At 40.7% G+C, this 17726-nt stretch overlaps 4 protein-coding genes across 4 annotated transcripts in view; 1 reads left to right on the top strand and 3 right to left on the bottom strand.

The window, feature by feature from the left end:
- Positions 1 to 186, bottom strand: part of LOC147797031 (putative E3 ubiquitin-protein ligase HECTD2) — a 13224-nt gene extending 13038 nt beyond the window's left edge. The window contains exon 1 of the mRNA XM_087145135.1: positions 145 to 186. Coding sequence (XP_087001261.1) covers positions 145 to 186 — 42 coding nt within the window. The remainder of the gene's footprint in view (positions 1 to 144) is intronic.
- A 492-nt stretch (positions 187 to 678) lies between these two features.
- On the bottom strand, positions 679 to 3114 carry LOC147797030 (uncharacterized). The gene is made up of 3 exons (XM_087145134.1): positions 2525 to 3114; positions 1806 to 2047; positions 679 to 1005 (listed from the first exon to the last, which is right to left on the bottom strand). The coding sequence occupies exons 1-3, from the start codon at positions 2565 to 2567 to the stop codon at positions 679 to 681; spliced, it is 612 nt and encodes a 203-aa protein (XP_087001260.1). The 5' UTR covers positions 2568 to 3114.
- A 1055-nt stretch (positions 3115 to 4169) lies between these two features.
- On the bottom strand, positions 4170 to 7697 carry LOC147797029 (uncharacterized). Its single transcript, XM_087144985.1, has 4 exons — positions 7466 to 7697; positions 7007 to 7191; positions 6286 to 6528; positions 4170 to 6115 (listed from the first exon to the last, which is right to left on the bottom strand). The coding sequence occupies exons 1-4, from the start codon at positions 7482 to 7484 to the stop codon at positions 5942 to 5944; spliced, it is 621 nt and encodes a 206-aa protein (XP_087001111.1). The 5' UTR covers positions 7485 to 7697; the 3' UTR covers positions 4170 to 5941.
- A 2664-nt stretch (positions 7698 to 10361) lies between these two features.
- LOC110973786 (fucose mutarotase-like) overlaps positions 10362 to 17726 on the top strand; it is a 33076-nt gene continuing 25711 nt past the window's right edge. Inside the window, exon 1 of the mRNA XM_022224878.2 lies at positions 10362 to 10516. Within this exon, the coding sequence (XP_022080570.2) occupies positions 10432 to 10516 (85 nt within the window). The 5' untranslated portion in view covers positions 10362 to 10431. The remainder of the gene's footprint in view (positions 10517 to 17726) is intronic.

The raw sequence follows: 17726 nt of genomic DNA, 5'->3' as shown, positions 1-17726 counted from the left end.
ATAGTACACGCTGACCGTGTATCAATAAGGAATAACCATTTTGGTAATCATCTAGCCGGATATATTTCGTTGTAAAGTGATAGTACTCTAACTCGAATTCCCTTTCACCCGTGCACACCCCGCCATGACTCGGTACGGTCTGACCACTGTAGTTTCTCTATCAGAGTAGGAGTCGCAGCGACACATTATTCCATCTCCCGCTTCATGCGGTAAATTCGACAACCGCCGAGAGGCTTTTTTTAATACCAAGAGCGGTTTTTAGGTTGTCCTTGCAACTTGCAAGCCGCAATGTCCCCCCGGCGAGAGAATGAAAATACATCGTGGGTGGACGAAATAGGCTAAGAAGCAGCTTCCTTATATGGGAACCGCATGTATGAATGGCCGCCAATAACATCCGCCTGTTGTATTTCTGTTGCCTGGTGACTTCTCTCGTTTGTGTGTCTGTCGTGTTCTCCGTCGTAGAAAAACATGTGGGAGATTTTAAGAGAATTCTAAATTTGGGGCTACTGAATTAAGGCTGGTGATTGTGTTGCAACAGGTGGATAATGAGCCTAATCGAGTTTTGTGCCAATCCAACTGTGCTGCCCGATTTATGGTCGTATTTAAACGCCATCCGATTTGAACTTTCGAACGCCGGCGTTTCCTCTTCAAAACCGAACTAGGAAACAGTTCGCCGGTTTATCTCCCCCCCCTCTCTCCCCCTGTCTCTGAATCCAAGTTGAGAAAAATGAAAAAAAAAATTGAACTCACCAATTCGCGGGTTCCCTGCAGCACTTTGCCTAGTAGGCGGTTCATATTTTTAAACTCGCCCCCGAAATTACGACTGCCGTTGTGTTGCTCTTCATCTTTCATTACACCAACCATCGCTTTCTTGAAGCCATCCAGGATGAAGTAGTGAGTAGCTAAACGGTCAGCTCCACATAAGCCCGGTGTACTCAAGGTGGTAATATCGGGTAGTGAGACTTCCATCAGCGGGTACAACGGCTCCCCAAACCTCTCTTCCTCCTGTTGATGAGAGATCAAATAAAAATTAGTAAGCTCATTAAAAGTCGGTCTGCAGGAACACGGTCTCTTCGTTACAGACAGGTTTTTGATGACGGCAAAACATAGAGACCAAGGTCTCCGAAACTGATTGCAAAATATACTCTTATTTGCGCAACGTAGATGTTAATCTTTTCTTTTGTTTTTCACCGGGCAGTTTTTCAACTGCTTTAACGGGTCAACTTTCAACCCTGGGAGAGGGCGGTCGACAGTTATAGTCCTACTCGGATGCGTGGTCAACCCCGAGCACAAAAGAGAAAGGCTCATTCATGTGACGAGAACTGACAATCCAACGATTCACAAAGACAGGATATCCTACAACGGTACCGTCCACTGATAGTGATAAATTCTATTGTTCACAGCGAGTGCTAACTAAGACAAACTACAACGAGGATAAACTCCATCAAACATTTCATTTCCATCGAGTTATTCGAATACGCCGACACGGTGAAAGAAATCTGAACTCAACGATAGAAACGTGTTGTCACATAATGACCTTTGATTACAATGGTCGCAGGGTATGATTATTTTGTGCTAGAATAGACCTTGAAATCAACAACTATTGGTTTAAATTACATCATCTATGATCGAATTCGTTGAGATTGATTCCTTTGATCGAAAAAGTGCATGGTAATTCAAGTAATACACACCGTGTGCCATCGCCCCTGACTGAGAAGTGCACAATTTTTTCTTTGGCGGGCACAACAATGAAAGCTTTTCTTCGACTCGGGGTGGGATGCTGCGCAGTGCGGAGCGTTACTTACATATCGCTTGAAAACTGACGATGATTTTCTGACCAAGCAGCTTGTATAAATGGAGAGAATGTCGTAAGTGGTCTGGACGTTGGAGGTAGAGGTGTACGTTGATGTACCCGCGGGTTCACATGGCACCTGGAAGGTGCTGGCTTCCACACTCGTGGTAGGGTCGAACGTCGAGATAACAACGGTACTCACTGGTGAGGATTTGACGCTGGTGGCACATAGCAACGACATGACGCTTAACAGACCTGTTTTAAGTGAAGAAAATCGCGCCTTAACAAGCACCCTCAACAATGAAAAACATTCTGATGAACATTTAAGAACTCGCAACAATACTTTTTCATTTTTAAAAGACGATCACATTAAGGGTGCGCCGAGCATACAGAAGTAAGGGTACTGTTCTTTTTGTTATTATTTAGTAATTTCGCCCATGCTTTACAGGTATAACCTGCAAAAGATCTTTTGTTGTTCGGCACGTGTTTACATTCCAGAGAATATTTGGAGCGTATAATATTCAGGAAGGAAAGGCGAATGGGTGACCCCTCTCGCCTGCCTTCCTGAAATACATCATATTTGACACAAGGAATTTGTTTGCAGACATGCACTGCTATCATTACTTTTTCAAAAAAAAAAACAAGTGACAGGTTTCTTTTCACATAGCATTTCAATGGAATGAAGCATCTTAAACAGTTTCTACAATACACGTGCTCATGAGGAACACTCACCGAAAAATGTTTCTGATAGCCCAGAAGTTACGATCGTGGCCATTGCTAATGAAGCGGTAGATTCAAGCACTGCTGCTGAATTTGTTAGTTTCCACTCTGAGTAACTTTCCCGAGGTGGTAGCCTCCTTGTTATCGTGAATCGGTTGTGTTCTAGTCGAGTGACTGTCTCGCAAAACGGGACTGGCTGGTGATGAAGATGGAATTGCAACGCGGTTTTGACAAGCTGGGTTCGAGATCGACTTCTGAAGCTGCTACACTTGTTACAGCCTTTTTATACATATGCCATTCCCCCCGAAGAGGGCGTCGGGCTCGACGAACTTCGAAGTAGCTGATGAGTCATCGTCCGCCCTCACTTGGTTACAGTAATGTGGCGACGTCGGCCGGAACGCGAACGGCTTTTTTTTCTCTGTGCACTGTTGGCTTCCGTTCGTCACGTCGGTGACCGGGACCGTAGTTTCCCGTACTGTCGCGCCGTCTGTCTGTGGCATGCGCACGGGTATTGGGAAGTCATCGGATGTGGTGAAGGTTGATGTCATTGATAACACGGCACGAGCTGCCGCATGAACACATTCGCTAACGTCTCCTCGTGCACAGATTAGTATTGCTTCACATGCACAGTGCAAGCACGTGCCGTGGTTGTCGAGTGTTCCGGGGTCAAGTTGTGTCAAACTATCAAATCGCGTGGCGTGCTACCGGCCGATTGAGGAAATAGTTCAGTTGTTGATTTGTTAATGTTTGTTAATCAGCGCAAAGTTGTTGAACTTTGTAGTGGCAACGACTGCAATCCTGGCCGGTACTACCACTTTGGGGGAAAACAGTGTGGCTACGACTCAAAATAGTATAGTGGCGGTAAAACCACACTTGAAATGATATCTACTATGAACTCATGTTAACATTGCCATATAACACGAACAGGAGTAGAGCCAACATTCATGTTTACCTATAACTGCCGGGTCATTTCACTCTTGTTCTTTTGCTTATGTCACAATTAGCTCGCTATGCCTTTTTCGCTAGAATATATGTATTAGCCTGTTGGAAGCATCGCTCGTGTCATTTTGTTATTCCTATAACTTATAAGTCTTCGATGGATCTTATCGTAGTTTGAATGGACTTATACTGTAAGTTACTTCCAACCGTTCACGGATTGGCCGGTATTTTACAGTGAGCCCTGACTCGTTTCACTCTGCAATTCACGAGCGTTCCCCTTCAAACCAATGTTGACGACGGAGGGGCTTTAACGAAGATAGCAATAATTTCGATGTCACACAAAACGATGATAATGTGTACCGGCGGTTGTTTTGTTCCATTGGATTTGATATTCCCTCCAGTATTTCCATGCAGAAATGCTGCATGGACATTAAGCTCGTCCCCACCGTCATGCTGACGAGGGAATACGATCCCAGGCTTCGGGTCAGATCCTGGCACACCTGTTCTTAACTCCTCTCCCCCTCCCAGTCTCCCTCTATGAGTATACCCATAAGAATTAAAAAAAAGTTACAGGAACCAGGGTAACATCATAATTTCTCCTGGATCCGCCCGCGTCCCATCCTTCTTTCTTCCCACGCAAAATCCGTTTCCTTTTTCTCCAAATAGATGGTGGTATCTAACCGAATTGTATTGACCTATAAATTAACTAAAACAAATATTTGCAGAAACGTAGTCCTGTTTATTTCACTTACAATGACAGCGCAAGCAATAATTTATTTCACAATAAATGTAAAAATCTGGTTAAGCGATAAACAAATCTATATTAATTTTGCGTTATGGATGGAATCATGTCTTCTTCACATGCATGTCATCAGCAGTTTCTCATTATTGCAATTCATCATCATAAAAATATTACATACTTATCACAACGTTAATACTGGAAATTCAATGAAGCGATTTACTTCCGATAAATTGATCATAATTAATTATAAATTGATATACTACATAATTCTGTAAAAAAGTAAATAAATTTGCCAAATCTTAAATACTGTCAACTTTATCAAATTCATTTAAGTGATTTAGAATAAGTGCTTCTAGACTGGAGTGACCCACTATTGCAACTCAAAATCATTTTGATTGTCATTTCTGAATTCACACCTTTTTAATTTTCAGCGTACTTGTTAAGTATTTGCGTTTTTGTGTGGTAGCACAACATTAACTGATATCCCTGGAGCCAAAATATAAGGTGATAAAGTCACAACCGACACTTTCGTCTTTGTTTTTCATAAAAATAAATATTAACATCATGAGAGACAAGCAGAGTTTGTTCAAAATATCATAAATATATAGCTCATCAGTAAAGAAAATATACAAAGCTTTCGTCATAATAAATTATTAAGTATTTCGCCACGCACTGACACAATCGGCATGTTGATTTTATATACACAAAACGTGTGAAAAATATAGTACTGCCATGGCTCAATAAAGTACAAAATATTCCTAGACACAATCAATCCTAAAAATAAGCCATTAGCACTGATAAGTACAAATCCTCCCCCCCCCCAAAAAAAAGTTCTCAAAAATAGAAAACGAGTCTATCGTGGGATAAGTATCGGTATTAACTTGTAACTCTACTCTGGATCTTTTGCACTGCACACTTGTTTTCTCTTTAATTAAACCCTCCCACAAATAATGAACAACAAAGCCTGTTGTAATTTCAGCTGGACGGGCTTCTGTGCTGGTTATACTTTCCGAGTAAACTGTGAAATTCCATCCACAAATTTGTGGTCATTAAAAAGTGGTTAAGATGGCGGAAATTGACACCGTACCGGAAGAAACATTGACATGTCGTCAGGTCGCAGGGACTGCCCCTGACAAACACGTGGGACGTGCTTCATGACCCCGTCACGTCTGTTCAAGGTGGGCTAACAAGTTTAGCAAAAAAATTCAAGTTTAGTAAGGATAAATTCGCAGGGAATTTTACATCTACGCAGTCTCGATACTCCACGTAAGCGTGTATCTACTTGATTTTTGTTTTGTCATAATAATTTTGTACAGCCTATATTGGGATACACTTGACCAAGTTGCAAATGATAAACCACTTCCACGTAGATCATGATAGAAACATAACAAACCGATTTTCCAAGATTTTTAATTTTCCCATTTTTTCTCCAAAATTTTGACCAAAGCAACTTAATAGCAACAACATAGCAATATCCCCGAACTGCATATGCTTATTTAATGTTTGGACGGTACCATATTGCTTTTCGACACTTTCTGTAAAAATCAATCGTCAGCCAGCCATGTCGTAACTTTTGCTGCGTCCAAAAGTTGTGACTGTGGATGCCGCCACTGGACACTTCAGTACTGAAAGCCGTATAGCCAAGACTTCTGGACGTAAGACAGTGGCATATTGCACGAACGGAAGTTCTCCAAGACTACGTGAGCAGGTTGCGTTGGTGTAGAATCTCGGTAAATGGTCTCTTCCATTTATGAGTTGATTGGCACGGTGGAGAAGTAAAGCCAACCCGAGTACTGTCTCAAGAAGTAGAGCACAGTGTAGTCCCTAATTATGGTTTCTTCGTTATAACTCTGAGCTGCGGGCCATGGGACATCCGTGGACTCGTCTACCCAACTTTGACCTTGGAGTTCAGTGTAGCATATCTAAAAATAAGGGGGGAAATAGACTATCAAGATTAAAAGCCCAAACCAGAAATTTTGAATCTCGCCAACAGAAAGAAATTAATTTCACACAAACATGGCTTTGTAATCGATCTCTACATTAAAAAAGGGAGAAAACCACGGAGACAACACGGGAGCATGCTTGTACTCACCATATCTTGGAAAGCTTGCGAAACAATTCTCAGCGATTCCTCCAAACCACCGAAATTGATAAATTGAGTGCCAGGGTATTGGTTTTCGTCGTTGATGACAACCTCCAGGGGCCTCTTGAAAGCTTTCAGGACATTGTAATGTGTGGCCATCAAGTCACCTGTTGCTCCAATATCCGGCCTACACCAGATTTTAGGCAGATCGTTTTGATGGTCACTCAAGGCAAGAGATCCTGTCCTCTCCTTCTGTAATTGTTCCAAAAAGAGGGAAAGTCCACGATCCTGTAAATCTGAAATACTTGGGGTTCGCAATGCATAGCTATCCGTCACAGTTGGTCTGCATTCTCTCCAAAAGGTAGAAAAATCAATGCAGAATTCGTCTGGCTACAACCTACGAACCACCCTTGCCAATATTAGGATGTCGGGCAACCACTCACCACACTGTAAAATGAAATGCAAGTCCCTACATAGAAATCCCACTATCATACAAATCCTGGTATCAGGAAAGCGCACCAACTTCCGTAAAGTTTCCACGTGTAACAGCTTCTGCTCTTTCGAAATCAAGGATCATTGTATATGCACAGCGACTGTTCGATAAAATGCGGCATCTGGACAACAAAAATGCATTTATTTTATGCTTAATGGAGCCAGACAATTATGCCAAAACAATGGTATCTATATTTTGGGCGGAGCAACCATGATCAGAAACATAGAGAACGCTTACATATATCTGGAAAAAATCTGTACACTTGTCCCTGAAGTTCTTCGTCAGCTCAGAAAGCATGCTGTAGGTGGTGACTGCGGGCTGTGAAGGTCCACAAGTTACGGAAATATTGGTAGCGCCGCAGTTGCTAACGGGTGCACATAAAACGACACCAGCACACAGCAGTAAGACTGCACTTATCATACCTGTTTGAAGTAAAGAGTGGTTTTAGCATGCGGCTATGTGTATTTATCTCTGAAATCTCGACTGTAGGGCATGAATATTTTCTTCCAGAAAGTCCCCACATAGAAACCAATATAGTCAATATTTGACTGGGGAAGAAGGGGAAGAGGGCGTGCCCTTTTCCGCATCTCGTATAGTTCGGCCAAGTCGTTTTGCGTGAGAAAATAGTAAGATCCTTGAATACCTAATGGCCAGGTGTCACTATGCAACGGCTCAGTGGGAATAGGGCAAACTTACCGAAATACGTTTCTGCCATCCCGCAGTCGAACTTGGTACCACGGTAGAGGACACGGAGTAGAAAGCTATCAAGGCACTGGATTGCTGATAGGTAACTTCTGCCTGAAGTATTAGAGCCGCTGTCTGGTTGGTCAAAATGGATACCAAGATTGTAGATTGTCTGAATATCAAGCGAATAACGTGTTTTCTAATTAAGCTGTTGACAGGCGGCGCTTTGATGGGAGAGCCACGTTTGGGAATAAGCTTTTTAAGTCAGGTTCGTCCCAACCGCCCATATTTATACCTTTATCTGTCGCTGCTCTTCCTGTTCTCTTCTCGAACCATGCGGAGCACGGAGAGAGTTCGGGCTGTCCCGAAATAGGTATGAGTCATCGTACTCCGCTTTGTGCAAACGGAATAACTGCCTCAATAGCTCAGTGTTACACTGCAAATTCAGTGGTCAATGATGCTTGGAAATTGTTCATTTATTATTACCTTATTCTTGAAAATTTTTTTACATCAACAAACGAGACAGCTTGGTGTTCCAATAGCTCATACCAATAATGAAATAAGCATATATACTCGCACGTACGAGGTCTGCCCCGTCAACGCGCGTGCTCTGTTCCCAAATGGCGTTGCTTACTTTACCTGAAAATGCATCAACTAACGGCCCCAAGAATTGTCGGGTGATAACGTTGACTAAACCTCAAGCAACGAGTTTAACTAATTGCAGTGTTTTAGCAATAATATTTATGTTTCAGCAGTAACATAACGGTTGCTTGCTGAAGTGTCGCATAGAGATCCCGTTTTTATGACTAGAGACCCGATAATGCTTTGGTTCGCTTGACTGGTTTGCCTATTTTGCGCAAATGGCTACCACCTGCAGTAAAGCACACAAAGTTCTTGACCAACACCTTCTTAATTGCATCACAAAAATGCTGAAAATAAACGAAAATTATCAATGGGACCATCGGTGGTACTACATGTACTGTGAACCGGGTAGTACTTTTCTAAACTACTTGGCTGTCTTAAAGCTATATAGCTTCAGACTTCCACACTAGGTTAGTCACCACGAGGGTTACCGTGATTTTCCTCTTTTACTTAAAGGTAACAAAATTACAACTGTTAAACGGTCTGCAAAGTTACCAAGAATTTTAAAGTAACCATCTTTCCACTAATTTATCACTAGGATGCAAAACCGACACAGTTATTTTGGTAAGTTCTGTTGGATTTCGCAAAATAGGGCGGGGGCACTCAGCTTACGTATCCATAATTTTAACACTGTAAAGATGCATGTTATCTTAATTACAGGAATTATTTTCAGCGTTCCATTTTAGTGAGGGTTGGGGGTGGTAAAGTTTCTGTAGGGGAGGTCGCCCACTGCCTGGATGAGTAAAGTGACGTGATTACAACTGTGGTAAGGTAATTACCGTTTCCACCATAGGACTTGAAAACGACGGTCAAATTACCCGGCATCCCTTAGAACTGAAACCAAAGTAGATGTTTAGTGTATAAGCACTTACTTGTATGTGGGCAGATTAAGGTATATTATACTGGTGTTTCTCTCACCATTTCCCACGAATGCTGATGTCCGGTTTAGCTATAATGGCTGATTTCCGATACTCTACGGTCCAGAAATGATGGTCCCGGATGTTCCCTTTGTTTGGTACATGCTTGGCTCAGAAACGGATCAGGGTCCTGTGAAAAGTCAATTTGGTGGAAACGTGTGAGCAGGCCTCCATGATTTCGGCCAACATAGTCAAGTATAATTAGGAAAGTTAACAAGGTTAGAATGCTGGTCCATTTTCAACACGCTTACGATGATACGACACGATGTACCCAACATAGCCTGCGACTGATTTTTGTCTTCATCTTTCTTTGAAATCGACATTTTGACTCCAAAGTCCAAAATAACCCATGTACATTTCACTCTCCGAATGCTACAGGTGAACAAAGGTGGGATATATTTACCGACTAACAATCTGGTCAGCCTCAAATAAGAGGAATTTCAGGTTCCTTTGTCTAAAGAAAGCAGGTGGTTATTGTCTTGGAGTAGAATATCTTAAAGGGCAGCAACCCCTAGAAAAAGAAATAAAACCTGCAAAAGTAGCGTCTGTCTGGACGGTGAGTAGGCCTATGTACTGTATTCCACCAAAATACAGCGGGAAATAGCTTTCCTTTTACAGAGTCGCTGTCCGTCTGTAAATTAAGGGCCCAGCGTGAATACAATATCCCGTTTGTCTGCTTTCTGGGGTCTGGCTGGGACGGAAATTCTTTCGAAGGAAAAATCCTATTGGGTGGATGGTGTCAAAACCTTTTCCTAATTGTTGTATTTGACAGACTTCCACTGGCATTCTATTTTGGGTCTTGACTTGCTGATAATTACAAGCAGGATCTGAGTCGGTATGTACTGTCTGCTGGTTTAATGTTGTAACGCCCACTCTTACAACTTCCGTCGTTATGGTAACGGTAAACTGCCCTCTAAATGATTTGTACTGGCCAGCGATTGGAAGTGGAGATGAAAATATTTATACATACATATATATATAAATACATGTATATATAAATGGCAGATAAAGGATAAATGCCGAAAGTTACAAAAGAAAAAAAATTGCAAAATGTTGGCATGGAGGAAGGCCTATACTTTCCTTCATGCTTGAACTATAAGAGGTTTGGTCCATAGTTTGAACATGTTGTTTGATATTTGATTTTAACGAATCCTTCCTCTCATAACTATCTATGTTTTTTTCTTTTCTTGAAATCTCAGGGTTCCGAACAACCGCGAATATTCCCTCTCCTCAGTTTCCTTGCAAAGTGCGCATGCCCAGTCCAATTAGGCAACCTTCACCTTGTGACCTTACCCAGTGCAGTCTATTTGTTTTGACAATGGTACTCTGCTGCATTTGCTCCGTACATTTGAATTCATCTTTGTTGTAGCGGGAACCAGCTGCATCGTAGATTTGTGAGCAACAGTTACCTGCGAAAAGATGGTGGTTCTGAAGGGAATTCCGAGAATTTTGTCGCCGGAACTTCTGCATGTCCTGGCCCAAATGGGCCATGGAGACGAGATCGGTGAGTACGTTACAAAACTAGGCATTTCAATTTGCTGCTCTGAGTTCTGAAGTTCCCTGATGTGTTCGATAAGGTCCCCACGAGAGGCTTCAGAATGTGACCTGGTCCTGGCTCTTCAGTGACGATGCCACTGGATGCGGTTTAGCGTTGTTTTCACACTGCCTGCTGTCTCCATTACACACCCAAGTTTTAATTTGTGTGAAACATTTACCGGTAGTTTCTACTATTTGGAATTTATAAACGCGTCAAGTTTCGTAATTACAGAGAACCCTAGACTATCCCCTCAGATAAAGTGGAAGAAATATTACATGACAAAACAGCATTCACCACACATTGACCATGATGACATGTACTACAAAGTACAAGTAGTCACTAGTAGTATGTTTGATTCCTCCATGTTAGTACATAGTAGTAGGCCTACATGTACACGCGCGGTAAGTTATCGTTTCATCCACAGATGGATATTGCGTAGACTCACTGCAGTTTCATACCTCATTGCACTTGAACAAATAAGTTGTTTGTCCTTGAATTTAGATTATACACATGCAATGCCTTGAGCAGTTCAATGCAGCTAAGCTTGTCCTGTCTAGTGACATCGTATGCATTGTCATTGTGCAAACTATTAATCCTTAGCATGCATAGTTGAGACAGTCAATGCAGTGGGTAAACGGGCAATGATATATCATGTACCCAAAATTGAAATTGTGTTGCTGTTTTCTTGTAAGTCAGTGGGATCTTGGAGTTTGTGAGAAATTTGTCAGGTAAATAGGCCTATTTTTGCAGAAATAAACTTCAGAGAAATGTGAAGAAAATCTAGTTGGGCTTAAAAAATGGTCTCAGTACTATCCTCTTGTGCACATTCCTTTGGAAAATTTAGTGATGGAGAATGTGCTGTATTTTGCCCAGAAATGATTTCTGGAGGTTCATTGAAAATGGCATATTACCTACAAGATACGTCAATGTACGTGTACATGTATTTGTACATACATGTACATGTGTTCAAACTGTTTCAAGATTTGAAAATTGGGAAAAAAATCTGCTATCAAACACTACTCTCTAGTTGAGAATAGAAAAATTCTGGGGAAAATATTCAATTGATAAGATCCAGACAGATGGTACTTACATGTAAGTACACTGTATACATACAGGCAATTAGTTAGACAGTGTACATTATATGTTGGAAAAATAATTCCAAACAGATGGACAGATGATTGGCCTTTATGTCATGTTACATGTGGGTTTTATGTTATTCTCTGGTAAAAAATTGGAATAAGTCTATGCTTCAAAATATGTACATGTACTCGAAAAATGCCTAACATACATGTACGTGTATAGAGTTACAAGCTGTATTTAATTATTTCAGAAAATGCATTGCTAAGAAAGAAATAAATACCAAAGTTTAACAGTAGCATTAGTCCTCTTATGCAGATAATAAATGTCTCACTATTGGAAGGATTGATCACTATATTTTTTACTGACTTTGAGTCTCAATTTTGAAAACCAACCCCAAGACACAAGAGAAATTCTTAAATCACAAATATTCATAATATCAGAGCTGCTGCTGATCGTGAGATGTGTTTGGTTACTACGTATCACATAAGCAGTACTACTGTACAAATAAACTATAAAATGATTGAAAGAAATTCGCTTAAGAACCATGTCTGTGCATGTAAGTTGTAACACTGGATTTATACATGTACATGTAACTGCTGTGTTGCGTACATGGACAATCTCAACAAGGTCATAATCCAGCTTTCCTTGGCAGGCATTTTTTATCTTGGAGAACATTGCAAGAAGTCTTGTCAGTTTGTCAACATGTAGTCTTGGTGTTCGACTTGGCTCGGCACATACTGCACATGTATTCCATCAGAGAGCTCTGATCTTATGAATCTACAGAACTTCTCAGTGAAATATCACCCAAGGTTTTGACCTACAGGTACATGTATATTACACCGAATGTTCATGGTTCCCCACTCAACAACACAATGTTACCTTGTCTACATGTATATGGACATGTACATGTAGATGGAATAGTTTGGAAATCATTCCTGACAGCTACAAAGCTGCTAATTAAACTGCTCTTTGGGGGCGTTAACCCACCCCACCCCTTCTAGCTCATAGACCAGGTATACTCTGATTGTGAGCATCATAGAGAATTATCCCAAGGACTTTAATCGGTATTTCATGGCTGTTTTTCTTTGGCTTTGCATGAATATGTTATATTGGGGTTTGTACCTACATGTTTAGGTTACGGCTTAGTCTGTTGATGCAAGTTGAAGTCACGAAAAACTAAGACAGATGGAGGCATTTCAAAAAGAGTTTGCTCCAAATGAGTACATGATCACCATAGGTTCATGTAAAGGTACTGGATAGCACATGCTACTTGTAATGTGTTGATTGTTGATTTTGTTCAGGAGTTTGTTTACTCTTCGTAGCAGTCATAACAGATTTTTGATGCTCTCCCAAATAGACCACCCGGACCATTGGCCCGCATGGAATGTGAGTTTGTGTCTGCATAGCATGCTAATTTGAGACAATCATAATATGTAAATATTTGCTTACCAATAAACTTTGGTCCAGTTTTGGTACACATGTACATGTACTTATGGAACCCAAAACTGTAATGTGGAAATTATTTGAAACATTTCCAAGATCAATAAATCTTTGACAGTTGTTTGTGTTATTTTCAGGTCATTACAACAAACAGTTTTAAGACATCCTTTTCTGGTTTTTCCCTAATTTTGATTTTTATAAAATTGAATTAACCTACAGTTGATGAATTAAATGTGAAGTACAGTACAACGCTACTATAAAAAATATTACAGGTACCCATTTCCAGTTTTGGCATATAGTCGAACCTGTTTTCGGCCATGGACTGCCGCATGCATGTTCCTACACGAGGATTTTGGGTCAACCTGTCCAATGCAAAACAAGCAAGTTAAGAAACTCATATCCTTTCACGTTTCTCCTTTGAGTAGTTCTCAATGGAAGTTGAATTGCAAGATGAAATAATTCCCTTAAGTTTTCCCTTGGTTTGGGAACCTTGGATGAGAAAATTTCTGTTCTGCTAAAAGAAATTGTCGAAATTGGAGAGCACCATTACCATTTGAATGGCAGCAGTACACTGTATGGGTAAATTTTGTAGAAAATCTTGGATGAGCACCACTCACAAAAAATGTATTTGCTCCACAAGGCCAACTGTATGTTGATGCACAAGTACATGCATGTGAACTTTCTGTCATGGATGCAGTCAGATGTCCGAAAAATTGGTTAATTTAATTGCATATTTCACCACCATCCATGCGACCAGTATGCATCATTGTCAGATACACAGTTTAGTACAAATCGACACTGACATTGTTGATTAAAGGGAAAAGTTGTTGATTAAAAGGAAAAAAAGAGTTTGAAAGTATACACTTGTGTAGCAATGATCACATTATTAGCTCATTGTATTACGAATGTAAGAAGTTCATCGCTCAAACAGCAGTGGAAGTTTTATCCTGTGACACGTCATGGTGTGTCACTAAGTCGTTCTGCCTGCTAGCATCTGGGAGATCATAGAAGAGAGAATTAATTCTGTCTTTAGTCATGCTCCTAGAGATGTTTACAGGATGCGTCATGGAGTCTTGGCCTAGCTGTTTCCTCAGATTACTGCATCAAATTTCTTAATATTCATGATTATGAAACAAGCATTTGTCACTGGATAAAAATAAAACATGTGTCAGGCCCTGTGCGCAAAACTGCCAGAGATGCAGTTGCCATGGTTACTTAATATGAATGAGATGGGTAGAATTTAACAAGTTGGTGATTCAGGTTGTGTTTCTGTCAGCTGTGAAGTAAAGTTGAAGGAATGTGGTATTGCGGTTGAGCTTTGCCTTCCGTTTGAGGTTTACACTAAAGGGTACCTGTACATTAGGTGGCCTAATTATATTAATTAAAAGAACCTGAAATCTGTTGATTTGTTTTCATTTCTTATCATCATTCAAAAGTCATTTGAACGATGGGTCATTTTCTGGAAATAATGAAAAGTGTTAGGTTGTAGGGAAGATATGAAAAGAGGTTTAAAAATCAAGTGATTATGATTACAGAGCATTTCAAGCATGCAGTGAACCCAAAACCCGGATGTTCTTTGACCCGGTACCACAGGGTACTTGGAACTTAGAAATACCACACCTGGATGATACGCCTATTTTCAAACTTTTTTGTCACTGAAAGGTGAACTTTTTTATGTTGTATTTCAAAGTGCATTGGATGACTTGCAGTTAGTCTACTGCTCTTGGTGCATACTTGCACATGTATATGTGTACGAAAGAGGTAATGTGTACCATGTAGATTTCTGTTATTAAGACAGATTGACCTTAAATATATAGCAAGCACTAAAACTGCACCCAATTAACCCTCTGTTTGCTGTAACAGTCACAAATAGTCACAAACAGTCACAGACAATCACAAACAGTCAAAAATTCCTTCCACTTGATTTGCCACAGTATATGTGCACACAGGAGTCATTTGACTGATTTTGACTGATAGGACAACTTTTAAGTTGCTGTATCGGTACATGTTCTTTGTCTTCCTTTGTCACTAAAAATAAATTCAAGCTCAGCTAATTCTTCTCTAGTACCCTTGAGGAAGAGGGGTGATGTCTGCCATATTCACTGTTCAGCGATACTTGTACATTTGGGTCCTTCCTTTTTGATGGCTCCAAAAAGGGACTTGTTAGGATACAGTCCACTAATTTAAGCCCCATTGAAAACAATGTAAAATCAGCTCTTTTCAGGGCCCAGTAACATGCATGCCAACATCCCTGAGATTTCTGAACCACAAATGAAATTATTGTCTGGTCACTAATCTTTCAATTTCTTTTCAATTTTTTGTAGGTTAACACATACATTTTTAATTATCCTCACAAAACAAAATCACACCCCCCCAAAAAAGTTCTTTTTCCGAAGTCCATTGTAGCCATTTTTCAAGTGGCAACCCTCAACTTTCTCTGGCACTTAGGACAATTTTTCAAGCATAGTTTTTAGCCATTCTGCTCATATGAAAGCTCAAAGACCCAGGAAGTTGATCCTGGCAATGATTTACACAATCTCACCATTTGCGGGGCCAATCTCCGTTTTCAAAAGATACTATGGGGGAATTTTAATGCTAATGAGCTGGCCAGAAATTCTCACTTGTCCTGTTGTGTGTTTTCCGTTAATTAAAAACCTTGAACTTACTGGAGTAGTTGTCATTTTATGGTACACCGGTTGTTCGTACAACCATGTGTACATGTACTGTACATGCAACACCAGGTGCTGTTGCATCATTGGCATCCATGGCCTCCATGTAGGTTTTATTTATGTCTACATTCCATTGAAGTCAAGTGAAATCAGGTGTGTATTTTCAGCTCTGTAATTTGCCCGATTTTGACTCTTGTGTGGATGGAGTTCGAGATGTGCACACTTAAGTTACATTGTTCAAATGAATAACGGACAAATGCACCATCATGTACATGGGTCATTCTATAAATTCGGGGGCCAGGAGTGTGACATATTTGTGTCCCTGTTACACCTGACCTGTGTCATGTGACATGGACATATCACTGAAATCGATTTCAAACTATTTGTTTGTCAATTTGTTAATTTGCATTTATTCATCACTCTTGGAAATTAGAAAAATGTGTTCTGAACTTACAAAATCCCATCAGATGTGACAGGGACACGAAAAAAAAAGGACTCTTAATATATATAAAAGACTCACATACATGTACAAGTTCAAAGACATATTATGTACATGGATGTACATGAACACTCTACACGTAGTACATGTACGTGTTCCTGCATACTGTATATTGTCTGCAGGTAAGGCTGCCTTTCCATACAATTGTACACATGTACTAGAAAATGTTTTCATTTACATTTGCGCCTCTGTTTACCGTGTTTCACTTCTGCACCTTCAGTCCTACGGTAAATGGAAACTTTTCACAACTTCCACATCACGACTTGCACTGAAAACACATCCGTGGAGGGGCACATGCACACTCATATACATACATGTACATCTGCATCACAGACTCCCTTAGCATTGGACAAGAATGCATTCTGGAGTCCAATACTATGCAAAATAGGATTTAAGTCAAATTGGGACATCAAGGACCCCCTTGTTGGAGATGGAAATGGAAAGATGGGGGTAACAATTAGCCCCTTTGAGGCTATACATCTGAACACAGGCAACTGTACATGTACACGTATGTACTACTATAGCCATATTTCCATGGGACTTTTTCTTCTGCGTTCACATGGAAACTTACCGTAACATTCCTTTGTGTCAGTCTACTGCCCATTCCCATGTGGACTTTTTTTTACCGTAATGGAATGTTTATTTCCTGTGTTTGGTCTAAAAAAAATTGCCTGTGCGTTGTACAAATCGTGACAAAATTCTCAAAATCTAACCCAAAAAAATGACAAATTAATATCAGACAAATTCGACCAAACCTGTCAGAAATACATGTAAGATGAACCCGTGCAGGAAAAGCCCCGTACACAAGTAAAACTACATACATCCGGGCATGCTGCACTGAGTGTGTGCGGCACGCTGCTGTACTGGAGCTGGAGACTGGGAACCATACAACCATTTTCGCATGCCTGCTATTGATCTCTGGGAAGGCAGTAGTCTGGTTCGTAGGTTTAGCGTGGTCACGGTCAATCTACATTGTATGGGAACTGTTCCCATTGGACTTTTTTGCACCCCTTAGAACTTACCGTGGCTGCGCAGAAATCTTCTGTCGACCCTTTTCGGCCTGTTAGTTTTACATCACGATCGCGGAAGGTTGACAGGGACGTTAGTTTGCTATAAGACAACCAAAAAAGTCCAATGGGAACATAGCTTACTGGTATGCTGTACAAACAGTGGCGTAGCCAAGATTCTGAGCATGGGGGCGAGTGGGGGGCTTCATGCTCAAGCTGGGGAGCTGACTGGATGTTGGACGTACATATACATGTACATAATCGTGATTACATCAGGATATGCAAGGGGGGAGTGGTGACTGGGATGACCATTTTTCATGGGGGAGCCATGTTCCCTACATGCAGCATCCCACCCTTTAGCCACGCCGCTATGTGCAAACATGGAACTCAAACAGGCTGTCCACTCCTGTATATAAATGTACAATACAGCATTGTCTGCACTCTCAAACCAAGTCTTGGATTTCATATGTATGTGAAATTGG

Source organism: Acanthaster planci, linkage group LG13, assembly GCF_054643075.1.
Source record: "Acanthaster planci isolate LZ-2023a linkage group LG13, COTS_SCS, whole genome shotgun sequence".
NCBI lineage: Eukaryota > Metazoa > Echinodermata > Asteroidea > Valvatida > Acanthasteridae > Acanthaster > Acanthaster planci.
This window is presented reverse-complemented; position numbering and strand designations above follow the sequence as displayed.

What these genes read in the sequence shown, in the direction of transcription:
- LOC147797030 (XM_087145134.1), bottom strand. Translation starts at nt 2,567, where the DNA reads ATGGCCACGATCGTAACTTCTGGGCTATCAGAAACATTTTTCG. An exon ending in GCTATCAGAAACATTTTTCG is followed by an intron (nt 2,048 to 2,524) that starts GTGAGTGTTCCT and finishes CACTTAAAACAG; the next exon opens with GTCTGTTAAGCGTCATGTCG. An exon ending in CGTCAGTTTTCAAGCGATAT is followed by an intron (nt 1,006 to 1,805) that starts GTAAGTAACGCT and finishes TCTCATCAACAG; the next exon opens with GAGGAAGAGAGGTTTGGGGA.
- LOC147797029 (XM_087144985.1), bottom strand. An exon ending in CAGATTTTTTCCAGATATAT is followed by an intron (nt 6,529 to 7,006) that starts GTAAGCGTTCTC and finishes GAACAATTACAG; the next exon opens with AAGGAGAGGACAGGATCTCT. An exon ending in CGCAAGCTTTCCAAGATATG is followed by an intron (nt 6,116 to 6,285) that starts GTGAGTACAAGC and finishes CCTTATTTTTAG; the next exon opens with ATATGCTACACTGAACTCCA.